General features: G+C 34.9%; 1 protein-coding gene across 1 annotated transcript; it reads right to left on the reverse strand.

Moving 5' to 3' along the window:
* Positions 1–22,224: 22,224 nt before the first annotated feature.
* LOC100021904 (peptidyl-prolyl cis-trans isomerase FKBP1A-like) lies at positions 22,225–22,676 on the reverse strand. Its single transcript, XM_056825877.1, has one exon. It carries the CDS (start codon positions 22,674–22,676, stop codon positions 22,365–22,367), a length of 312 nt encoding a protein of 103 aa, XP_056681855.1. The 3' UTR covers positions 22,225–22,364.
* Between the last annotated feature and the right edge of the window lie 4,778 nt (positions 22,677–27,454).

A 27,454-nucleotide genomic window follows, 5' to 3' on the forward strand; every position in this document is an offset into this window, starting at 1 on the left:
GAATCCTCATGTCTTAATAGGAATTCTAAACCAGTTTAAAGATTTAAATGTTCATACCTATTGAGATCTTACAATCTGCAAATTATGACTACTCTTAAGCCTACATTGGTATAAACAAATGGACAAAAAGACCAAACTATTGTAAATTTAATCCAAGTGTTGAAGATATAGATTCTCCTGAACTCACAGGGACCACCATCCACTTTGGTGAAGTTTGTTCATGGAGTTGTTGACTAATCCAAGCACTCAGAAGGCCTATCTGATTAGTTTGACACAGCTTGTGACCTTTATTACTATGTAACCTCAAAAAGTGACTAGAAAGTATCCACTCATTTCTATGTACTTTATTATTGTTTTTAACATTATGGGCTGGTCACATGGTAGAGTTTAGCCATCACATGGCAGGTTGAGGTTGAATACCACTAATTAATCTTTCCAAGGTTTCAAATATATTTTAATATGGAATGTATGTCTATAATGTAGTCTAGGGTAACATAATCCATGATAGTATCTAGGAAATGTACACTTTGGGGTGTTCAGAAGCCCAAAATGACAATCCAGGTAATAGAGGCTTTCTTAGTTGAGGGATAACTAGGCTTTCATTGGATTTCATGTCTTTTTAGATATCCTCACTATATCTTTTGTTATCAGTTTTCCCAGTTTCAGTATGTTAAATACTGAGTTTATAATATATTCCTGATTCCCATAATTTGCAAATCACAATAGGATTCTCTTACTATATTCTGAACTACAAAGCTGTTATGGGGATTTGAAATAGTTCTCCTAGTTAGTACAGCGATGGAAAATTCCCTAGCATCTTAGGCAAAACCACACAATACATAACATAATTATCAGAGAAATCCATATGGAACAAGATGTTTTACTTTTTCTATATGTTGGATGAAGAATGGATTTGCTAGGTTTGATTAGTATCTCTGTCCCTTTCAATTTCTTACATTAATTAAGTTTCCAGGCAAAATTTCAAAATTGAAATACATACCAAAATGTTACTTCTTATTGTACCAAAATAATTTCAGTTATAAAACATTTTTTATGAAATTCTACTAATATGTCTGTTTCTCCTATGTTTGCTATAGAATTTTTCAGTAAACAATTTCTTTAAAATTTTCTATATTATCATACACATTCAAAGTTAACTTTAAACTACATTTCTATATTTCTATGACCCAATTTTATGACTAATTGCATTTCAAAAACTCATTTCTGATTTTATTTTTCAAAACTATAACTATAAAACTATTTTAAAACTTTTTAAATCAAAAGTATTTCAAAACTAAATTATCCCTCAAAATTAATTTTCAAAACTATATTATCCTTCCTCTTTCTGGAATTTTCCTACAATTTTGGGATCTCTTTCATGAAGTGTCAGTGGATTCTTTCAATTTCTATTTATCCTCTGCCTCTAGAATATCAGTAAAGTTTCCCTTGATAATTTCTGCAGGATCATGTCTAAGTTCTTTTTTATCATGACTTTCAGGTAGTCTAATACTTCTTAAATTTCCTCTCCTGGGTTTATTTTCCAGATCAGCTATTTTGCCAATAAGATATTTCACAATTTTTCTAATTTTTAATTCTTTTGTTTTTGTTTCTTGATATCTCATGGAATCATTAGCTCCCACTTGACCAATTTTAATTTTTTTAAACATTATTTTCTTAAGTAAGCTTTTGTACGTCCATTTCTATTTGTTCAACTGTATTTTTAGAGTTCTTTTCCACTGTGAAATTTTGTACCTCCTTTTACCAATGATCAATGTGTGTGTGTGTGTGTGTGTGTGTGTGTGTGTGTGTGTGTGTATGTGTCCATTTGGCCAATTTTCTTTTTTAAAAATTTTTACTCTTTAATAAATTTTCATGCTTTAAAAAAAAAAAAACTAATTAGCCTATTCTGTTTGTTAAAGTATTAATTTTTTTGTACTTCCTTTACCAAACCATTCACCTGTTTTTCATGATTTTCCTTTATCACTCTTTTCCCAATTTTTCTTCTATCTCTTTTAGATTTTTAAAAGCCTTTATGAGTTCCTCCATTAATTTTTTGGGCTTGAGACAAATATATGCATTCTATACACACATATTTATATATAAAACAGTTTTTAGAGGCTTTGATTAAAGTAATATTTACTTTTTGTGTTTTTGTCTTCCTTGTGACCAAAATAACCTTCTTTGCTGAATTTTTTTTTGATGTTTGTTCATTTTCTAGCCTTTTTTTTCTGTTAACTTAGAAAAAATGTTAGTTGTGCTTTGTAACTGTGGTGAAGAGGGTATTGTTCCATGTTTCAGTTTCTTGATCCAGCTTCCTCATGTGTTTAATAATTTCCCAGGCTGTGCATTTTTCTGTGAGTAATTGCAAGGATTCTTTTCTGTCTTGGAACTGTGACCAGGGTTACTTAATTCCCTAGCACCACAAACACTGGTGTGTACTAGTTATCCTCTTTACCCTGAAAGCATGACATAGGACTACAATCTGGATCTGGCTATGTTCAATGTGATAAGAGTCTTGCACCCAGAGCCAGAAAAGAGGCACCTGTAATCTGTCTGAGTTGTTCAACCCCTTACCTTTTGTGTCCAAGAGCTCAGGAAGCCTTAGCTTCTTATTCAACTTACCCCCCTGCCCCATGTCTCTAGCTGTAGTGGGGCCTTTCTTGATGTGCTTAATTGTGCTCCACTTTCACTCCCCAGTGAACTTGATCTTTCCTTCTGATCTTCTAAATTGTATTGGGTTGAAAAATTATTTCATGAATTTTTTAATGGAAATTTGATAGAGTTCAGATGGGTCTGTGTACTTTCTCTTCTGTATTGGCGACACCTTTACCTACTCCAATAAATACTTGATAATTTGAATTGTTTAGTCATTCTTTTAAAATCTTTCTTGAGGTGAAAATAGGAAAAAATAGTCTTTGCTAGTGGTCCTTCTAATTTTGAGTGAGTTTCAGTTGTTAAGAACCTTTTCCTTATGTTATGTTTAAATATACTATGATGCAAATTCTACCTTTCACCACTAGCTCTGTTCTTTTCAGACAAGGAAAAGAAATCTGAAACTACTTCAAATTATATTAATCAAAAAACCTGGTAAACTATTAACATTCAGATACCCCTATGCTATTCTCATCTTAAACTGAATAAATTCTCTTTCTATAACTGATATTTACATGGTTTCAAGATATTCATTATTTGGCTAGTCCTTCTAAGGATTCTTTTTAGCTTTACAAAGTCCTACTTTAAAGGTGGCTTCTAGATCTAAATAGTGCCCCAGATATTTTTCAGAACAGGAAATAAGCCTGTGGCAGGATTTTATTCCACTTTATGGGCTTTATGTCTCTCAATTCCAGATAAAATTATATTATTACTAAATGCTATATCACACTTTTGACTCATACAACTCATATCTTAAAACTACTAGAGCTTATTAAGAGAGTTGACTATTTAGCCTTAAATCTTTCATGTACTTAACTTGAAGTCATCTAAAAAAAATCAGAGTTTTAGTTCATATTTATTCTTTATACTTCCTCTTAGTTTTGTCACAACATTAGGACCCGCTAAGAGATTTGGAGAACTTGTGAGTAATCACAATTAATGGATTGCCCTATTTTCTCCAAAAGTGTTGTGGCTATTCTAAATCTGTTAAGACAAAATCAATACTCTTATCATTTACAGGAGAATCTTAGAGATATTGGAGGGGAAAAACTACTAAATAACCATACAAAACTGTGTGTATTTATACATGTTCATGCATATGTGAGAGAGAGAGACACAGACAGAAAGAGGTATTTAATGGGGACCATCATGTAAATGGATTATTAGGGAAATTATAGCTAGCTATAAGCATACAAATGCATTAATGTTACATCTTTATAGTGAGAATAAGATCCTTAATAAAATACTCTCTTTTTGTTACTTTTTCATTTGGTATCTTTTCCATAAAATAACTAATATGGAAAAATTACATGATTGCACATGTAAAAATCTTTATCAGATTGCTTACTATATGGGGGGATGATGGGAGTCCTTTAATGGAGGGAGGGTCATAAGAAGGGAGAGAATTTGAAACTCAAAATTTTAAAATAAAGAATGTCAATATACAAAATAATGATAATGCTAATAAAACATTAACAATACTTTTGTAAATGAAAATGATGATACATTCTGCTTTGGGACCTACTTGGTATTATATTGAAATCAGACCATGCCACTTCCCAGATATCAAGCAGAGAACAAACAAACAGAAAACAACAACAGAAAACAAGAATGAGAGGCAAGACAAGAAAGTTGTTCCTACTCTGTCCATTAGAAAACTTATCTCTTGCTTCCCTAAATGAATGAATAATACCTTTCTGTAGCATAAGTACAAGAAAAACAGAAGACTTTTGAGTAAGAAATGATATGAATACCAAAACAAAGGCAGATCTGATTTTCTCCTCAGCCAGAAGGGAAGAAAATGAGCAAAGATGAAGCCAGATGATTTACATCTTCAAGTGCTACCTGCTCCTTCATATCCAATCAATTCCAAGATTACTAGTCATATTATTTCTTGCTTTCCATCTCTGCTCTCTTCTCCTGAGATGGAGTGAATGTTTCCATTTCAAAGACATTGGTTGTTACTAAGTTCATGGGTTGCCTTTGAACCACTAATAGCAACTCATGCTTTGAGCACTGTTTTTTATGTTTAAATAAAATCTAAACTATTTTATATGTTGAAATAGATAGTTTTCTGAGATTCCTTCCATGACTATGACTATAATTCTGTTTTAATATCTATGGCCTGTCCTTTACTCAGCAGCAATGAACTTTTATGTACTTGCTTTTCACTTGACTTTCCTTGTTGAAATTAACTTTGCTCTAATTTATAACTTTACAACTTTTATATGACTTAACTATATTTAAATATATATTTTCACTGTTTGTTTGCCTCTATTTCCATAATATTTATTTAGATTATCATCTTAACTGCTTTCCTCTAGCATTTCATAATATGTGAATTTTGAGGGCTATCAAACTCTTCATGACATAGGTTTATATGTATAAAGATGGATTTCACATTAGAGATTACTTAATCCAATTATTTTTATTTTAGCACAAGGAAAAAATGAGTCCTGGAGAGTTTTTTGTGACGCATGTATCAACACTACAACAGTATTGGAAAAAAGAGACAGGATTTGAATTCAGATTGTCTAATAGCAAAGCCAGTGTTCTTTCCACAATCACACACAATGTTATATTCAAACCTGATATTCCAGTATCTATCTTGGAAATATCTTCACCCTGGGATAATGAACTAGTGACAGATTTATCTACTTCTTGGTACTGTCATATTGGAGTTATTTTATTTAAAATAAGAATAAATATGTAGGCTCATGTCAATTAACCACACTGTCTATGGGCTTGTATCCATATAGAAAAGATACAATATTTACATTTTCAAAAAAGGGGAAAAATAAAAAGATAGATAATAAAATATTGTTAAGTACAGTGGATATTTTAATATCCTTACTTAAAAAAGGATAAGAAGTATATACAACAAATCAATCTTCCCTTAGTAGGTCTGATCATATATCTTTACTCAAACTCCAGCAACATCTTATTGTCCCTAGGAACAAATACAAAATTCTGTATATGGCATTCAAAGTACTTCATAACCTACCCAGCCCTTACTTTTCCATTCTTCTTACACCTTACTTTCAGTAGAGTGACATTGATCTCCTTGCTGTTCCACAAATGAGATGCTTTATCTCTTGGCTCCAGACATATTTTTCTGGAAGTTCCTCTTGTCTGGAATGTTCTCCAACTGCATTCAAACTGCTGACCTCCTTGTCTTCCTTTAAGTCCCAACTAAAATCCCATTTCTACAGGAAGCCTTCCTCAAACCCTCTTATTTCTAGTACCTTCCCCTTGTTAATTATTTCCTATTATCCTGTATAAAGCCTTCTTTGCATATTTGTGTTAACTTGGAAATGACACAGAACTACCAAAATAGTCAGAAAAACCTAATCTTTAATCAGGAATAGGAATATGGTCCAACATTGGCCACCACACAGAACCCAGCACCACAATACCACATAGGGCCCACACCCCAGTGACTCTGGGGATTTATTCCTGAGAACAGACAGCACACTAAAATGCCTGCTCCCCTCCTGGGAGAAGACACAGCATTAAATGACAACTCTGAAGAGGGACAGAACATGGGGGTCCTTTATAGCCTCTGGAGAACTAGGTACAGAAATCCAGAAACAAATCTTAAAGGGTTGCAAAGGGATTTGTAGTCAGCCTCAGGGATATCAACCAGAAATCATTTATAACCATTACAAAGGCAAGGATCAAATTAGAAGCTGGACTTCCTAGAGAACTTTAACATAACAAGAGAAACTTCTAAAAAAAAATAAAAGACACTTAATATTTTTACTATCTCCACAAAACCCAACCATGCTAGGGTTCCCATACAGTCTTAAAGTCTATAATTCAAAGCAAAATAGGTGTGCCTGGTACTGGGGTTTCTCAAAGGGCAGGGGTAAACTGAGGCATCCAAATTTCATGTCAACATTTTTTGGCATGTTGTCACCCCCATTATAATATAAACTTACTGAGTCAGTGACTGTCATTGGGCTCTTTTTTTTAGCCACAGAACTTGGCACAGTGCCTGGCACATTATAGATATGTAATTAATGTTTATTGATTGGTTGATTATGACTCATAAATAGTAATGAACCTGCTTAATTTATACCTGTGCCATCTAGCCATGATTCAATCATACCAGTAAATTAGTTAATCAAATGACTTTGACATCTCTATAGACATTTAATTTGGGCTTAAACCTAATATGACATTGATATTATGTCTTAATAGTTTTTTTCAAGACATACTGGTTTTTATTGACTTAACACTTTGACCTGAACTTTTTTTAAATATTACTTTAACTTTCTGCCCTGGAAAAGGAAATGAGGTGTTTTTTGGTAATATTTTTCTTGCAAAAATACAATTTTTTCCCTGAATCCTGAATTTAAAAAAATCAAAACAAAAACAAATTGTGAAATTATATTTATGGAATATCTCTATTTGAAAATAAATTTAGCAAATGAGGTAAGAATTAAATTACATGCCTTGCCCTGCTGTGCCCTGCCTTGTCTTGACTTTATCTTCTCTTTCCTTTTTCTCTTTAAAATGTTTCTCTTAATAAAGTCTTAAGTGCCTGAAAAAATGTGGTTGTATTCTTAAGACTCTGACTATGAAGTCTTCTTCAGGACATCTTTCAGGATAGCCACAATACTATAAAATGTAAACAAAACCAGGATTCTATAAACTCAGTTTCCAATGATGAATTATTGTTTAATCAAAAAGGCATTAATTTCATATCTATTACCTTTCTATTATAAAAAACAACAACATTAAACATATTCAGTTTCATCACAATGGGCAATGTAATAATTAAAGGGATTGTAGGATTAGAGAGGTACAGGGGATAAGGAAAGTTTGTGATAGGAAATGGAGGAGTTGAAGGATGCAATATTGAAATATAATCTGAAGGTAAATAATTATGACTTTTCTATATTTCTGGGAAGATTTACAAAGTTGAAATAATTAAATTTAAAATGTGAATATATTTATAGGCTTAGAGACTTATAATATCAAAAATCCTGACAATTAAATTGTCTATGAGTTTATATTTACCTGAAAATTTCAACAAAATTAATTTGAGCAAACACTTATTAAGGACTTACATTTGTAGAAATACAAATATTAATTGATAGTCCCTGTCCTTATAAAACTTACAGTATACTAACTAGAAATAACGTGCTAGAAACATAATAGCAAATATAATTGTTATCTCTCAAAAATAACCAGTAAAACAGAATGATATCCAAAATTATTTCTAAAAAGGCACAATGAAGTTTTTAATATATACATTAATGAAGAAGTGAATTAGACTAGATGATATTTCAAAATAAGTGCATGTGTGCGTGTATTTAAAATATAATCAGGAAGTATTATGGTTTGGACATTGCATCTTAGTGTCTGAGATCAGTTTTGAATCTCATAAAAAATGAATGAGTATTCCTGACTTTAGATCTGTTACTTAATCCTTTGAGCCATGTAGCTGACCTTTATCAGCTAGGTGGCTCAGTAGATAGAAAGTCAGACCTAGAGATGGGAGAACTGGAGTTCAGTTATGACATTTGTGGCTGTGTGATCCTGTGCAAGTCACTTAACCCCAACTGTCTAGCCCTTACCACTCTTTTACCTTGGAATCAATACTTAGTATCAATTCTAACAGAATATAAAACTACGTATATACATATTACTAAAATATATTCAGAAATTACTGTACTTTGGACATTGTCATCAAATAATAATAATTAAAATAAGCTGATACTATATATTAATAATTAAAATAAGCTGATACATCAAATAAGCTGATAATTTAACATATTTTTAAATACTCAGTGGTTTATAAAAAATAAATAATTTGCTTAGATTCCATTTTTCACTGACAGACACTTTCCTTCACTCACATCTCATCTTGAAAACTTTTTAGTTAAGCACTCATTGGAGAGCTAGGACCTGAATTTTTGAGATAGTGACTTGAAAAGAGGTTCCAGATTACCACATACATAAGTAAGTTCTTTTCTTTGCCTCTTCTCCCCTGACTACATTCAACCCCAAGGAACAAGCTGTCCTCCCACACTAAGCTCATCACTTCTAAACTCAGCACTGTGGCTAACTCAAGTAACATCACCACTCAGCCTCCTCTCCCACCTGATTGGAAATTCAGAGAGGGGAATAGGGAACTCCTCTTAATGGCTTATTTTAGGAAGAATAGAATATGATTTCAGGAACTTCCACTTTCTATCTGCTATTCTACCAGTTTAACTCCAGGGGGAAAGATGCTCCTTGAGTGGGATACTCCTTGAATTTCTGTCTTACTTTCCCTTTTCCTATGTATTTCAGTGTGTCCTCCCCCATTAGACTGTAAGCTCCATTAGAGCAGTGAATACATTTCTTTTTTTTTATTGATTTTATTCTCAATTGTTAGCACATTACTAAAACAGAATAGGATTATATTTATTGTTTGTTTTGTGATTGAGAGAAATGGACAAAGACAGGAGAGATGAAATGTAAAGAAGAGTTCAAGAGAGCAGATAGAATCCTCCAGCCCAAGCAGTGGAGGGGAGAGGATTCTATGGAAGGTTGGAAAGGAGGAACATTTAGCCAAAGCTGCCTTCTGGACACTTCTTGAGTGGTCTGGTCCCTCCACCACTTGACTTCACTTCTCTCTGGCCAACCTCTCTGAAAGAGGAAGGCTGAAGAAGTGCTTGGATTTTACCCTCCTTGACCTGGCTGAATTGCAAGATTCTGGCCCAGTGAAGATCCCAGCTGAATATAAAACAGTTTTCCGTCAGGGGAAGTCAACCATATTTCTTTTGAAGGGACTTTGAATTGAAGCCTTCCATTAGAGAGAGGGGATTATACCTTAGGGAAATTCCTTCCCCCCATCCTTTTTATTTCCTTATCCCTCTTTCCCAAAAGAGAATAAATTAGACTTTCAACTATAAGAAATTGTCTTTCACCATTTGTAATAGAAGGGAGAGTTTAAAATATTCAAAGAAGAAGGCTGGGGAGGGGTGATTCACCATTGGTTAAGCAAAGATTCCATTAGGCTGCCTAGCAGGAAGAACAAGAAGGAAGGTATGTCTTTGAATTCAGTCTCCCTACCTCAACCTGCTTCCTAGGGTAACATCTATTTCAGTCCCCTTCTCTCAGTATTCCCCTCCACTACAGTTTATTTATTTTATGTTTATAGGATGGGATTAGAAAATAAACATACAAAAAGAACAAAAATCCAATGAAGCAGAAATGAAAAGGCACTTAATTTAGATAGAAATACTCTCACTTTTTTTAATTTCATTGGCACAAGGGCATGCCTTATAAGGAAAGCCTCTCTACTAATTGAGATCAGCAATATTCTTTTATTTATCATCTCAGAGATTTGTCCAGGACTTTGATTTTACGTAATTTGGCAAGGGTCAAAAAGTCAGTTTGTGTCAGAGAAAGCCCAGATTTCCTGATTCTGAGACCAGTGTCTAACTTTCTAATCATTATGTGATTTTACTAATCCCCTCTCCCACTCCTCCCCCAAATGCACCCTTTATCTCAAATTCTCTTGTATCTAACTAATTAATGTGTACTCATTAACTTTATGTTCGTGCTGTATATATTTTAATGTACTTATTATCTCCTCTATTAAAATATAAATGGCAAGGATTAATTTTACTTTTATGTACATCTTCCAACACAAGGTGGACATTAATAAATACTGGTTGAATCATTGATTCATTGAATTAAGAAAGCCTCCTCCAGGCGTCAAGAATGAGAGTAAACATGAGAAGCTGATGTGTTAAGCAATGCTATTCTCTCATCCTATTCCTCTTTATTGGTGATGCTTTCACTTCCAAGGTCTATATCTCATTCTTCAAATGAAGGTTTTTTTAGATAAACAAATTAAAATAAAATAGGGGGGAAAGGAAAGTGAATAAATTTAAAAGTAATTTTGGAGTCATTGAGTCCAAAGTTAGTTTAAAGATAAAGAAACTGAGGAATAAATAGGTTAAAGGATCTATTTAGGGACTCATAGCAAGTAAATAATTAAGATGAGATTTTGAATGTAGATCTTGCTGATTCCAAGTCAAGTGCTCTCTCCACTACACCAAACTATTTTTAAAATTTTCATCATGTCCAACTCCAGGAAAGTGAAACTTATGCCTCCCTTTGATCTCTCTATAGCAGTACAAAATTTCTGGGGCAATCTGTCATTTTCTCAGATATTTTCTCTAATTTTCTTTCTCTTACTATAAGGTTTCTTGTTTTGTTCCATGACCATATTATCTATTATCTTAAGGACATTCATTATATCTCTTTTTATTAATATAGCCATAGATGTAAATGTAGATATACAGATAGTAATAAATCTATGGAGAGAGGAGAGAAAGAGAAATACACATGCACGCATGCACACACACTCCTATATATATATATATATACATATATATATGTGTGTGTGTGTGTATATATATATATATATATATATATATTTAATCTCTATTCCTTCTTTGGTGCCATCATCTATGGAGTGTTTTGATGATTTTCTGTGGATTTCACAGTAACTAAGATAGTGTTTTACTCCTGAAAACACAGGAATTAATGTATTAAGTTTGCTACAGGCTTAGAATTTTACTTTGAACTAAAGAATAGCCTTCTGTTGTTCAGTCATGTCAGATACTTCATGACCCCATTTGGGATTTTCTTGAAAAAAAATATTGGAACGTATTTGTCATTTCCTTCTCAAGCTCACATTAGAGGTGGGAAAACTGAGGCTAAAAGTTTCAGGGGACTTACTCAGGTTAGAACTCAAGGCTTCCTTGCTTAAGGCACAGCACTATATCCACTGAGTCACCTTTCTGACCCTTAGAATAATGATCTTATAATTTAAATAAATAATCTTCTTGTAGAAAAAGTATATCTAAAGGAAATGAATTTAGAGAAGCTGAATAAGAGATGTAACATGGATAGATTGTGTGGCTCATTCGTCCCTGTAATTCATTAGATTCACCACAAGAATGTTCTTTTTCATTTCTTTTTTTTTCTTGTTTTTGCTATTGTATCTCTTTCATTTCATATGATTTCTTGAATAAAGAAGGTACTTATTAAAGTTTAACTGAATTAATTGCAAATTAACCAAGTGCAAAGAAAACATATTTTTCAATTTAAGTAAAAAAGAGGTGTTAACATTATTAGTTCAATGTCACAGTGTTTTAAATTCTTGATTAAGCTATTTATCTCCCTTTCATTCTATAGGCTTTTTCTTAGGACATTAAAAATCAGATAGCACTTAAATTTATCATACCATTTACTTCCTCTCATCACATACCCCTTAGGATTCTCTTATTGTCTTTTCCATATACTTTAGATATATCTATTTTTTTTTTTTTTTTTGGTAATAGGTATCTTTGAACCTGCAGCTTGATCTCAGCTCAGCTTCCAAACAAGTGATGAGTTAATCAATAGTCCTGTAGGTGACATGAATTTAGAAGTGTTTCTAGAACTATTTGTTCTTGTACCTGTCACACAGTTCATTAATGCTGCATTCTAGTAATCTAAGTATTCATTTTAACCCCCACGAAACAGGAATTTTTTTCATTTTCAAAGGCAATTGTAGAGAAAAAATCTGCTTGAATTCTCAACCAGCAGTCTGAAACTATCCACTGAATATTTGTATCAGTAAGTTCTACAGCTTCTCTGCAATATTATCTGCTTTTTCTTCTATTTTCTATGTTATTGCTTATAGCCTTCCTATCCCTAGACCAGTAATGGTAAACTTTTTAGAGACAGTGTTGGGCCCTGTCCTCATCAACCCCCACCCCTCACTCCCAACCTAGTGCTGTGCCTGCCTCACCCCAGAGACTGAGTGCCACACCCCATCCCCTCAACTCATCCCCCCTCCACATCCAAACAGGGAAGGGAGAAAATATTTCCATTGGGCTGCTGGGCAGAGGAATGAGTGATGAGAGGCACTTGTTGAGAGGGGGAGGAGAGTGGTCCCAACACTCCACTCCCCTCCAGCTTTGCTCTCCTGCAGATAGATATGTGCCACTTTTTGAGCTATACTCCACTCAAACCTAGTTTCTCTCTAACCCTACCAGAAGAATCACCTTCAGTGACTCAACAAGCTTCCATCTGCACAGTACCCTCCCACAACATGTGAGCCCTTCCCTAACCCCCAGAAACTTACCACAGATAGGGGAGGGAAGAAGCACTCCCATTGGGTTGCTGGGCAGATGGGTAGATAAAGTGAGAGATGTCATCAGGTGCATGAAGTGGGGAGGAGAACAACTCTGCCCTGAGTCCCATAGTTACATGATTCATGGTACCCCCACCCCCCCACACACCCCTCTTGAAGTTGACAAGCTATTCCACTGAGTTATTTATGTATCATTGTTCCAAACCTATTAACATGTTATTCATATTTGAAGCAAATTGATCCTTAAATATCAAAACCCTAATCATATCCCCATCCAAATATATGATCAGTCACTTGTTTTCCTTCTTCATTTCTATTCCCACTTTCTCCGTATGTGGAGAGTGTCATTTCTTATAAGTTCCTCTGAATTGTCCTGGATCATTGCATTGCAGCTAGTAGAAAAGTCTATTACATTCAGTTGTGCCATAATGTATCAGTCTCTATATACAATGTTCCCCTGGTTCTGCTCCTTTCACTCTGCATCAATTCCTGGAGGTCTTTCCATTTCACATGGAATTCCTCCAGTTCATTATTCCTTTCAGTGCACTAATATTCAATAACCATGAGATACCACAATTTGTTCAGTCATTCCCCAATCGGAGGACATCCCCTAATTTTCCAATTTTTTGCTACCACAAAGAGTGTTGCTATAAATATATATTTTTATAAACCCTTACCTTCTGTCTTGGAGTCAATACTGTGCATTGGCTTCAAGGCAGAAGAGTGGTAAGGGCTAGGCAATGGGGGTCAAGTGACTTGCCCAGGGTCACACAGCTGGGAAGTGTCTGAGGCCAGTTTTGAACCTAACACCTCCCATCTCTAGGCCTGGCTCTCAATCCACTGAGCTACCCAGTGGCCCCCTATAAAATTTTTTGTACAAGTCTTTTCCCTTATTATCTCCTTGGGGTACAAACCAAGCAGTGGTATGGCTGGGTCAAAGTGTTAAAGCATTTTGAGCATAGTTCCAAATTGCCTTGCAGAATGGTTGGACCAATTCACAACTCTACCAGCAGTGTATTAGTGTCTCAATTTTGCCACATCCCATCCAACATTTATTACTTTCCTATGCTGCTATATTGTCTAGTCTGCTAAGTGTAAGGTGGCACCTCAGAGTTATTTTAATTTGCCTTTCTTTAATCAGGAGGGATTTGGAATACTTTTCCTTGACCCAATTTCTTGAAACCACTAACTCATCTTTGATACTTTCCTCACCATTATTCCCCAAATCCGATTAATTGCCAGGTCCTCTCTACTATTCCTCCATAGCACATATGTCTTTCCTTTTTTTGCCCACTACTAACAACCTATTCCAAGTCCTTATGTTTCCTAAACTAGGACAATTTCTTTACTCATTGCTTTCATTCCATTCTTTTTAATCCATTCTAAAAAGTGCTGCCATCATTGTATTCCTTATATCCCTAAAATATCAGTCTGCTCTTACTTTCCCTTTTACTTAAAATTTTGAAGATTATCCCCATTGTTCATTAAATAAATAAATAAAAAGATCTTAACCTAAACTCATGAGCTTAAAGATCTTAAACCACCCAATATATAAAATGTTACTCCACAATATTGTTCTTTATGTTTTCTATGATTTGTCTATGAAGTTTGAACTGGATTGATCCCCATTTCACAGAATTTGGCTGCCATCTTGTCCAGGCATTTGCTTGCTGTCCACACTCCTGTAAGTATGCTGTCTATCCTCTTTGAATTCCAGTTATCTTTGAAGATGAAGCAAAGAATAACTTCCTTCATAAAGTATTTTATTTTTTAATTTAAAATTCTTTTTTATTGTAAGCTCAACAACCATCAAAAAGGATATTTTAATTTTCAAAAAATAATAAGAGAGATATATAAGGAACTGATGAATGATGAATTATAGTAATACTAATACATGTACATATATACATATATTCACATTAAAATGCACACATATATAAAAGTATATATGTATTTACATATACAGATACAGAGAGAGGTCATTTCACTAAAGGGGCACCTCTCAACTCTGGATGTGAACACAAAAAGAATAGATTCTTTTCAGAGTTGAGGTGGAAAGTCATATCAGGCAAACAGCGAAAAGGAAATAAATTGAGACAGAGTACCATGTGTATGGAACAGCATAAAAGTAAGTTCTTTAGAATCAACACTGTGGGAAAAGGGCATAATGTATAATCAGGCTGGAAAGGTAGATTAGAACTAGTGTTTGAAGGGCTTTAAAAACTAAACAAAGGTGAATATTTAATCATAGGGGCAAAATGAATTTGTTAGAATATAATAAATGGGGTGGGGTCATGAATATTATAAACATTGCTTTGACATGTATGAAAGATAGATCAGAAAAAGGAAATAAATGCAGGGAGACAACCTGGGAAATTATTAGAGTAGTGCAAATGAAAGGTTATAAAGCCTTGAACTAGCTTGACCTTTTTCTGAATAAATTGAAGGAAAAAGTACAATATATAGTGGCAATAGAAGCAATGACATTTGGCAGTTCATTATGGGATGTGTGCCCATAAGTATTCATGGTTAATACCAAAGTTGAGAATCTAGATGATTAGAATGATGATGATGTCCTTACCTGAAATAATGAAGTCTGGGAAGGAACAAATTCAATATTATACTCTTAAATATTTTTAAATGATTAAAAAATCTATGTTATTAACATTTTCTATATCACTTTCAAAAGTCCAATCAAGAAAATCGATGAATCAAATGAGATTTGTAGTTTTTGCTGATCTCTGAAGTATAAATATTCAGAATGGAAATTTAACATTTGGTTATGAAAGACAGTTGGAGTTTCCTCAAGCACATCACTGAGTTTAAGTTTCAAGGAAAAGATTCAAATCTGCAACAACCTTAAAATTCAATAATAACTAAGACCATTTTAAAAATCATTTAAAAATAATACTAATGATTAAAACTGAGGAAATAGGTTTTCTTTCATAAGGATTATGTTAATTCCTAATTTCCAAAATAAATTTAAATCACACAAGACAAGGAAGTTATTAATTTAAAAGAAAGTTGGCCTTAAAATGTCTTTAGAGTATTTGTATAAGTAAAATGTTGAACATAACAGAATACTTTCAAGATAATACATATATATAAATGTCTAATGATAAATGATTAAATATGTCAAATGTTTAACTTAAACTCTTATTTATTCCATTTAAGAAACTATTGAAAATGACCCTTAGAAGAATATTAATTGAACAACTACATTGCATAGAGTAGAAATATCCTAATTTATTTTCTAATTTTATTTTTTATACAAAGAATCTGCCTTTGTTTGCAAATATTTTGGAAAATATTTTAATTTGATAGAACATTTGATATTTTCAAAGTAAGTCTATTTATATTGGTTTCAAGATATTATGAAGTATATAACAATTTTTAAGTAGAAATAATGGTCACAGAGTCATAGATTTCACTGAATCTGTGGAAAGGTATATTTGCTACTTATTTAGACAAGAGAATGCTGTGCATGTCTTCAATGAGCAAGATAGGGTACTGGAATGACTTTCTCAGGTGTGTATATGGGAGAAGGGTGTATTTCCAGTTATGAGGGTTATGGAAAACCCAGAGAAGCCCAGGTCTCCCATATAAGCTTCAATAAATGAAGAAAGGCAAATGATAAATAAAACTAAAAAGAATCCTAAAGAAGCTGCCCCATTCAGTCCCAAATTATAAATCTACCATATACTCAAAATAAAAATATGCACTTGATCTAGAAATAAAGGGAGATACCATAAGCAAATTAGGGGAACATATAAAAGTTTATCACACTTATGGATAAATGAAGAAATTATGATAAAAAAGAATTAGGGAGCATGACAAAAATGAAATAGAAGGTCAACAACAAATTAGGGGGGAAAATAAAACAAGTATCTCTGGCAAAAGCCATACATATATGTATATATATGTATATACATATATATACATGAGCCAAATTCATGAAAAATGGTCAAAAGATAAGAATAAGTTGTTCTCAGAGGAAGAAATTAAAACTATTTCTACTCAGATAAAAAAAAATACTTCAGATCACTATTGATTAGAGAAATGTTAAATAAAATGACTGAAATACCATGTCCTATCAGAACTATCATAACCAAAAAGGAAAAAAAAAGATAAAATTTAGGAGGGGTATGGAAAAATTCGGACACTAATTCATTGTTAGTGAAAGTGTGAACTGATATAATACTTTTGGAGATAAATCTCAAACCATGACCAAATGTCCATAAGACTTTGCATCCTTTGACCCAGCAATACCAATGCTGAGTCAGTCCCCCAAAGAGATCAGAGACAAAAGAAAAAGATTTACCTAAACAAAACATATTATTAGCAGCTTGTTTTGTGACAAAGAAGTAGAAACTGAGGGGATGTTCATCAATTGGAAAGTGAATTGGCATGAAGTGAAGTGAGCAGAATCAGGGGAACACTGTATTCAGCCACAGAGATATTACCCAATGATCAGCTTCAGAGTACTACTACATTGTTATCAGTAAAGCAAGTTTTTAAGATATTCACAAGGGACTCATGATGGAAAATGCTATGTTAAAATGTTTTATTACATGTAATTGGGTAAAAAGAAAATATCCAAAAAAAGGGGGAAAAACAATTCTTGGGTAGTAGTAGTAGTAGTCTCTTGGTAACAGAGGATGATGATTGTCTTTGTGTGTTTTTGTGCACAAAGACACTTTTGTGTGAAGATTTAAGTGGAAAAGTCATTGCACAGAGACAGCCCCACTCTCTCGGCATTGGAAGCCTGGGTCCAGTGGCACGAAAATTCGTTACACCTGGAGACTTCCTCAGCTGCATTGGATGGCTGGGTTGTCCTTTGTGCTCCAACACGCCCTAAGCACTCCACAGTGCCTTGCTGTATCGCCATCTCAGCCGTTGAAACTTTTTGTTGGTTTCTTCCGCCTGTTCCGCCGAAACAGTCTTCACATGCTGGATGAGCAAAGCCCTGGTTCACCAGGGGACCACGACCACCAGATGGCTACCCTCACAAGGTTTAGCTGGCCTGTTGAAGCCGTTGCCTGGGGTGTGGCCGCTGCCGCATGCTAGCAGCTACTAGGACCCACAATTGAGATCTGGGTGTCAGGTGAGGGTCGGAGGCTGGAGAGCTGCCCTAAGAGGGCATGACAAGCCCTCCATACCAAAGATATTACTCTTCCCTGAGCACCCCAAACACCAGAATTCTTGGGTCTAATATGGTAATGACTTAGCTAGAATGTAGTTTCTCTACAAAATTATCTGGGGGTTTTGGTGGACTACAAGTGTGTAAATGGGATGATATGTGAACCAAAACAAAGCAAAACACATGATATTTTTGTTGAATTAAGAGATGCCTACTTCCCAGAGAAAGCAATTTGACAATCTTGTATTTTGTCAGAATTTGTTTATTGTACTTTTTTTTAGGAATGGCATTGATGAGCTCAAAACTGTTCATAGAAGGTCAACCAGAAAGATCAAGGGTCTTGAGTTGATGACATAAAGAGGGTTGGCTAAAAAGATGAAAGGATTAACAATGTCTTCTAGAGAAGAGAAAAAAGAGCAGTCAAAAGATAGTTTTACAATTATTTGAAAGGTGTCAAATAGAAGATAGATTAGAATTTTTCTTTTGCAGAGTACAAAATAAGGAGTAATGGGTAGACAGTACAAAAAGATGAATTTAGTCATGATTTAAGGAATCGTTTTCTGGTACAAGAGCAATCCAAAATATTACAAATTATTTTTGGCAGAAAGCACATGAATTCCTAATATGAAACTGGTTGTGCAAACTTTCATTGAAAAGTAGGAGGCATTTGAAAACAATAATTTTGAGAAATTGAAATGGAGCTTCATGAATAAAAATGTCAAGGATGCCAGAATGGAGAGAAAAGAATCACATGAAGTATCATTTGGTCAGGTATAAAGGGGTCAAATAACTTAAGAGTTCTGGTCCCCAATGGTCCATTCTTCCATCACTGAGATCCATTTTTTTTCTAATTCTCTTTAGCAAAGCATTGCTAATATTTTGGGAATTATTCCCTTGTAAGAAAAACACAGGAGAGTTTACTAACCAAAAGACACTGAAAGATGCTTGATTCTTCATTTAGTTATTCACAAAATCACAGAATCTCAGAGTTTGATGTAACCTTAGAGACTACTGAGTCCAATGTTAAGCAGATTAGCAATTCTTATTACAATAAGACTTTCTCTAGGTTTCACTAGAAGGCCCCTGGGGGAAATAGTGAATGAAGAACTCAAGATACAGAGAATTTATTATCTATTGAAGCAGTTCATTCCACTTCGTCATGTTGCATTCATGGGAAGATTTTTCTTAAATAAGTCACAGACCAATTCCTCTTTTCTGAAGGTAAGGATTTCATCTCTAATATATATCTCAACGTTCACCCTGGTTGTTTTAAAGCACAAGACTAAAGAATTTGTCATCTTTAAATAATTTTATCCCAGCTTAAAAATACATCTCTTTCCTGAGGATGTGCCTGTGTGAATTTTGCAGGGAATTCAGAAAGTTGGGGTAGGGGATGTGGTGGGAGGGGCAAGGTTGATTTGATACTGAGAAATAGAGAAAGAACAGGTAACACTCCTCATTAATTAAATCTGTATACTGATTAGCTCATGTAGGAGGCAAAATGATTGCACAGAAGGCCAAAGGGTTGTTAGATTCTTAGATAACTTTAAAAATTGCAGTATGTGCAGATATTTCATTCTTCATTGTTACACTTGTCTTTACATCTGAGGTATATGTTGAATTCTGTTGTTGTTGAAATTGTTTTGTTTTTGTTCCATCTTCCAACACTTTAAAAAATCTGTATAGTTCTTTCAATTACAATGTTATTTATTGAATGTCCTAGAATAGCATTTCATTTAACCTGCTCAGTGTATGGATTCTAATTTCTTTGGGGTCAGGGATGTTATCATTTTTTTGGTACCATACAATTGTTAGTGCCCAGAACAGTATCTTCTATCATAATCTTAAGGTCCCTTCAAAAATGTTTGATAAATGAATGAATGAATACATAAATGCACTTATTTGCTTTTGTTTTTCCCTTTTCTTTCCTCTCCTACATATATTGTGAAGATGGGATTAACTGCCCATTTTTAGATTTAATCACCAGAAGCATATACACCCTACTTATCCTTAAGTGGGGGAGGTCTGTGATACATAATCATACTATCTATGATTTCTTTGTTGCACAAAAAAAAATCAGTAAAACAATCTTTTGGTCCAGGATCAAGACTGATTTTGAATGAATGACAGAAATAGCTATAATTTTATGTGAGATAAAGATTGACCTTCCACAGTTGCTAAATTTCAAATCCTTGAGTCTGTTCTTAGTTGTCTCTAGAGTTTTGTTAGTCAACCCAAATAGTCAATCGCTTATTTAAGTGCTGAGAAAATTCAATGTAAGGGGATATAACTAATGGTCACATTCTTTTATTAACTAGTTTAAAAATTATTAAATTTCATTAAATGAGTTTATATGGGTATAGGATTTGGGGTTTTTTCTTTAAAAGACTACTCTGTTACCAAAATGAATAGTATGGAAATTGGTTTTGAGTGATAATACATGTATAACCCAGAGGAATGGCTTGCCAGCTCCAGGAGGGGAAAAGGAAAAAATGTGAAGGGGATAACATGAATCATGTAACCATGGAAAAATAATTAAAATAAATAATATTTTAAAAGTTTTATTTAAATGCAAAATAGATGCTGAGATTGAATATAGTATGATCAAAAGGAAATACAAATATTGACCTAAATGGATTAGAGAATGAAGTGCTTATGTTTGTTTTTGTGGCACTATGCTTTGTGTAGTGCATTTATAACTAAATTGTGGGCCAATAGAGCAATTTTTTAAAAATTGCTGCTGATGACATTTATGCAGAGAGGTCAGTTGCCTTCACTGAATCTTGTAGATGAGAATTGAGGAGCCATCTAGGTCAACTCTTAAAAGACCAATAACCTGTCCTTCAACATACTGGAGAAAAAATAATCCAGGCTCCATTTGAAAACCTCCAGCTTTCTGAGAGAAATAATGGCTACAGATTATCTCCTTACAGGACAACTAAGGGAATCTTTTGATAGAACACTAAGTATGGAATCAGGAGGAACTAAATTAAAAAATGCCTTTGGAATTTACAAGTTATTTGACCCTAGGCAGACCGCTTAACTCCCTTTACCTAAATTTCCTTTATCTATAAAATAAACTGAGAAAGGAAATGATAAATCAAGCAACAAAAGTATTTCCTGACAGTGAATCACATTCTATCTCTTTTAAAATATACTTCATTCTCTTCTCTCTAATTTTGCTTCCCTAGTCCAGATAGAAATTTACTATAACTTTTACATGATAGTTAGTAAATAGCATTTTTTTAGAACAGCCAGCATAAAGCATTTTAATGCAATAATAAAACTTTAAGCCGATATGTGTTGGAGGGACAGTGGGTGGTGGCAGCTTCTCTTACCAAATCACTACACTGGACAGCAAAAGAGAGATGGGAGTAGAAGAGAAGGAAGGTGGAAATGGAGGGAGGAAGATTATCAGTAGGTGAGCCAAGCATAAAAAACAGAATATATTGAAGCTGTGATCACCGGTATCAGTTTGTTTTTGTTTTGTTTTGATTTTTGTAGAGAACTCACAAGGATCTCCTAGGATAATGATTGGGCTTTCATTGTGTTGAAAATTTCTACAAAAAGCACCTTCAATTCAAAAATCAATTCAAGTTTTGGGAATTTAGGTAGTTGTGGAGCTTTGATGGCTATTGGAGACTTAAAACGTCCTCCAAATCCATTAGAAAATCACAAGATGGGGGGGGGGGAAGTCAGGCATCAACAAAGTGGGTTTAATATTGACCGGAGTTGTCCTGTAGATGAGACACCAAATGATGTGTCCAACACTGCATTGAAAATATCTGCTTTCAAAAGGCAGAGGTTAAGAGAAGGAGGGGAAGGAGAGTTGGGTGTTTGAAGCAGTTTCTCCTTCCCCACCTTCATTTTGGATAGGGTGACTGATATGCTCCAAGGAAATCATTCACATGGCGAATATGTCAGACCTCACTAGTTCCTCGATCTGCTATGGTTTTATAACAGCAGCAGCAGCAAATAATGATAATAATAATATTTAATAAATAATAGATAAATTTCATTAAAAAAAGAAAAGGACAAAGATTTTCTCTGTCCAAACAATTCCTATTCTAAGGTTAACCCATCTGTGTGCTGTTAATGCTTGATCAAATATTTAATCTTAAATCTATACCCAAAAGATTTCAATTTAAATCTAGACCTCAAAAAACAAAAAGATGAATGGTTTGACAAGTTGAGGCTTATAGTATATAGTTTCAAGACAACACCTGTACAAGGAGGAAGAATTGGAAGCAAAGCCAAGTGATAACCACTTCAATTGGGGTATATGTTTATACAATGAATGTAGTGGAATATCAGGGGAAAGCTCCATACAAATTCATGTGCATTCTTCTTCAAGCTGAGACTCTGGACACCTCCATGTGTCCAATTCAACAAACAGGGAGCTAGGGGAAGAAACCATTCCTGTCATTCCAATTTTAAAAGTTCCACATCAAAGATGAGAGTAACATTTGGTGGAATGGCACCTAGGTGCCTAGTAGATCCATAAGCATAGTCTGGAGAGATAGTCATTTTTGCTGTCTGGCTCACACTCATCTGGACAACTCCTTCTTCCCAGCCTCGGATCACCACCTGCTTGCCCATCACAAATTTGAAGGGCTTTTTTCTGTCCGGAGAGAAATCAAACTTTTTCCCATCTTCAAATATCCCAGTGGTCTGGCCATGCTTGGGGAAGGTGAGCCCCTTTCCAGGGAATATGGTCTCCACCTGCACTCCCATCCTGGCTGGCCTTGGGCAGGTGGATGGTCACTGCTTGGGGGGCGTGGGCAAGAAGCAAGGAGAAGGGGAAGCCAGGCAGGTCTAGGGGACCATGCTTACACACTACTTCTGGTGGGCAGGGGGACAGACTGTTCCCGCACATCAGTCCAGGTGACTTTTCCCCATTCCCCATCTCCCCTCCCACCCCATGCCTGAGCCACCCACCCCTCTGTGGCACACTAGCCAGTAAACAGCACTGTAAATGTGCTTCCCTTGTGACAAATCCAGTATTACATGCCGTGGATACAAAGAAAGGGGAAAAGTTCCTGCTCCTCAGGAGAGATCACATTCTAATAGAAAAACAATGTTACCAAATTGCATTGGATCGTGGGAGAGACAAGCAAAGTGATATAGAAGCTTAGACTTGAAATAAAACTTTAAGGAAACCAGAGACACTAACTAAAAGTCAGAGTTGAGGAGGAAGAGCGTTCTGGGATTACATTCTCCAAGGAGGTTACAATTCATAACCAGACAAGAAAATAAGAATACTACAAATGAAGAGATTAAGATGTGTCCTCTAGGAGGTAATACATATTAGTTTTGATGATTATACAAAGAGAGATTTGAAGAGATAGAGGAGAGAAGGGCTACATTCTTGCATCCTAAATATGGAAACAATCTATTCAAAATGGAAAAGGCAACAAGTATTTAATTACCTAACATGTGCCATACAGTGTGCTAAAACCTTTACAAATATTACATAATTTGACCCTCACAACTGCCCTGAGAAGAAATTATTGATACCTATTCTACAGTTGGGAAAACTAAAGTAGACAAGGATTTTGAACTCCTGGCCTTGATTCCTGGAAATGATTTTATCTTACCATCTAGCTGTCTTTCTAACGAGCTGACCAAGTAAGTTTGAGGTTTTGAAAGGTTGTGAAAAGTTTTAAATGACAAAATAAAAAGTTTGTATTTTATCCCAGAAACAACATAGGGATACCAAAAATCATTGGGCATGAGAGAGCTTTGGTTAAACTTGTGCTTACAGGAAAATTATGTCTCCAATACTATGGTGGAAGTGCTACTAGAAGACAGAAGTCTAAACAAGAGAATGTTATGACATGACATACAAGGTGAGAAGAGAGGACAGTGTAAACTATAGACAATAGATATACAAAGGAATAGAAGCAGAATATAAGAAAAAACTAGAATGATTAAGACTTAGTAACTGATTTCAAGTAGATGTTAGGGCTAAAGAAAGGTAGATGATGCCATGCTTGCTAACCTAGGTGACTAGAAGGATTGTGGTTCCTTCATCAGAAATATGAAAGTTAAAAGGAGGAAGGAGGGTGAGGTTAGGAGAGAAGATTTTATTATACCATGTCAGGGTCAATTAAATCCCTTAAATGCCAGTCTGGGGAGTTTAGAAATTGTCTGATAAACATATTAACTGTGTCTTATATGTGCAGTGATATTCACATAAGTGACAAGAAGGGACAATCCTGGAGGAAACTATTTATGAAACAGATTTTTAAGAAAGGGATATTTGTGCTTTATTTAGTAAACAGACTTTTCTGAATTTATTTAGTTTTTGTGCAAGCATTTATTCTGTTTACACATACACTATTATGCTAGATTGACTAGGTAATTCGCACTGAAATTTTTATTCTGATTCTGTATCAGACTCTTATCTTGGACAGAAATTACATTAATCAACTTTCTTCCCTTTATTCAAACAAAGATCCTAAACCTTATAAACTGAGTTATCACTGAAAATAACACATTGTTGAACAGTGCATCAAAGGAGAAAATTCAATGAATGTGAAAGGGCAAAATGACTTTGGAAGGGGCAAGCCCTTTGCATTTAGTGTCATAACTGAATGCAACTAGAGCCTTGCCAGTAGATGCATGAAATGTTTATGTCTAATTTTTCAAAGGATTATGTAACATCAACCTATTACAGAAGTTGCATCCCACTTTTGGATCAGCTTCATCAGCCTTTCCTAATAAGCCATTCAAAACTGAAACAATTTACAACAATGTAGCATTTATAAATGTGGCAGAAAGAGCCATCTGGGCTATGCCAATCAGGAATGGAGTATCTTCATTGGAATAAAGACACTGAACAAGCTGGTGAGTAAGACAAATCCAAGAAATAGTTGTAGCGAAACAAAGGTCAGCAGGCCAAAGTTATTAGGTCATTTGGGGACCCTTAAGACACAAAAACTTCATTTCAAACAGCATGGAGAGTTGGTTTCCTATGTTCTATGTGTCTGTGTCTTTGTGGGAGGTGGGGTAGAAGTATACTAAATCACTAAGAAATTATAGCTTATTTACTTCATTTTTCAGCCTTGAAGAGTTAAGAAGTTTTTGTTTGTGCTTCTTTTAAATTTTAAAAGTGGTCCCTTGGGGGCACCTGGGTGGCTCAATGGATTGAGAGTCAGACCTAGAGACGGGAGGTCCTAGGTTCAAATCTGGCCTCAGACACTTCCCAGCTGTGTGACCCTGGGCAAGTCACTTGACCCCCATTGCCTAGCCCTTACCACTCTTCTGCCTTGGAGCCAATACACAGTATTGACTCCAGGACAGAAGGTAAGGGTTTATTAAAAAAAAAAAAAGTGGCCCCTTGCTGAAATTCCATAAAGGTGAACAACATGAAGATCATTATTTTGGCCTATATTTTAGGATGTTGAATTTCCTAGGACTTTCATGCTATATCAGTCTAATTTTTCTAACTTACAGAATTCAAAAGCCTTTTTGAACAAGTTCACAGAACCCATCCCCCAAAGCTGCTTTTAAAACATGCTGGCATGTGTTAGGTTTAATACAAAATGAGTGAGGCTTGCCAGATCTATTGACCACTCACAGACATTAAAGTTCCCATGGCACTCTTTGTAATAGCAGAGGTATTAACCCTGGAGTTCTGGTCACATTCCAGCTGTAATAATTAAATTTTGCCTACCTTAAATTCCCCATGTATTTCCAATTAGGTAAATTATTTTCTCATTCCTCCTTGAAATCACTTCTGGAAAATATTTCTGGCAGAAGTAACCTCTACCTTCTTTTTCCCCTGGAGTCTAACCTTTACCCTACTTAAAGGTTTGGAAATTCAAGATGAAAGGGACCTTTTAAATAGATTTTACCAGTTTCATATAGTAAACACAGGCTAAAGGAACATGCCCCATTGGACATAACATAGGACATATCAAACATGGTTTCCTCCTGTACTTGTCCTTACCAGGAGAGATTGTTAGAGAAGTAAATACATTTAGGGGTAATTTTCAGGATATGTTAATGTGGAAGGAAATCAGATATTGATGCTTGTCAACATGAGTCCAGGAAATGCCAGCATTGCTTTCCAGTCCCCTCCCCCTTAGTTTTAAGATCCTACAGCTGGCAAAGTAGTGGGAAGAACAGATGGGATAAATTATATATTTGAACAGTCTTTGACTTCACATCAAACACCTTGGGTTTCACTTTATGAAGAGAGCTCTGCTATTTTTTTTCACCTTTTGCTACCAAGAAAAAACCTGAGAGTCCATATGACTTGAGGGTCATATGGGTGTAGGCCAGTGAAAAAGCTATACTAAATTGTTAAAGCAAATGTTATAGATTATAATATATCAAGCAATATTGAAGTCAATTATATGCTGTCTTTTGAATAACATTAACCTTATTTGTTAAGGGGAGAATACCATCCCTTTATCTTTGTTATTCGGTGGATTATTAAATTTGTGTCTCCCTCAGGGGCTTAATTGTTACATGGATTGGACTGATATTTATAAGCTACTGCCTACAATGCTCTCTACACAACTTTGAGATAATATCTTACCAATTGCTAACACTACATATAGCATTTTGCAGTTTACAAAGCTCTTTATATGTGTTATCTTTTTATCACTACAACTCTATAAGGTAGGTGCTACTATTTTCATCCTAATAATGAGGAAACATGCTGAAAGTTTAATTAATTTGTTCTGGATCACAGAATTAGGACATTTTTGAGGTAGGATTTGTGGAAAGGAAAACTGAATTAAACTCTGGATGTTCTGTCACTGAGTTGGAGCGAACAGCAGTTGGAAGGTTAGAGTGAAATTGATGGATAGCAATGACAGTTGATGGGGGGAGAGGCAACTGGGAGACTGACAGTTGCCCTCAAAGGTCTCTCTTTCATGGCTGTCCAACTGGAAAGAGCACTCTCTCCCTGTCTCATGATAGAAGTACCTCCATTCTTGGTTATTTTCCCAACTGTATCCTCTACCTGGATTCCTGTTATCATGTCATAAAAAAAAAAGGATTTAAGGGGAGTGGTTTAAACTGTAAGTCGAGTCTTCTTTAGGGGCATTAGCCTGAAGAGACAGGTGCAACCAGCTCTGAAAGTAAGAATCTTTTCTTCCTCTTGCTGTCTACTGTTAAAGAATTTGAACTTAAGAAAACTAGCATAGATTAGCTTAGACAGGAATAAAAGAAACCCTCCACTAGTCTGCAAGGTCTGACCTGAGCTCAAAATATGAGAGAGACTCAAACTCAATCTAGGGAAATCCCAATTCCCTCTTCTCTGATATCTCCCCAATCCAAACTTGTTAATAAATTCATCTTGTGTTAAATAAACCATAGTTAGATAAGAGGACTATCATTTCAGGGGGACATACAGGGAGCTGAACCTAAGGACAGTCATTCAACCATAAAGGCTGGGCAACCTTGGTCTGGGGTGAGGCTTGTCCCTCAGGGGGGTTCATGCTTACTGCCCAGGGGTATCTCCAACATCAATCAATAGAGAAGACATCCCTTCAGGC

Source organism: Monodelphis domestica, chromosome 4, assembly GCF_027887165.1.
Source record: "Monodelphis domestica isolate mMonDom1 chromosome 4, mMonDom1.pri, whole genome shotgun sequence".
Lineage (NCBI taxonomy): Eukaryota > Metazoa > Chordata > Mammalia > Didelphimorphia > Didelphidae > Monodelphis > Monodelphis domestica.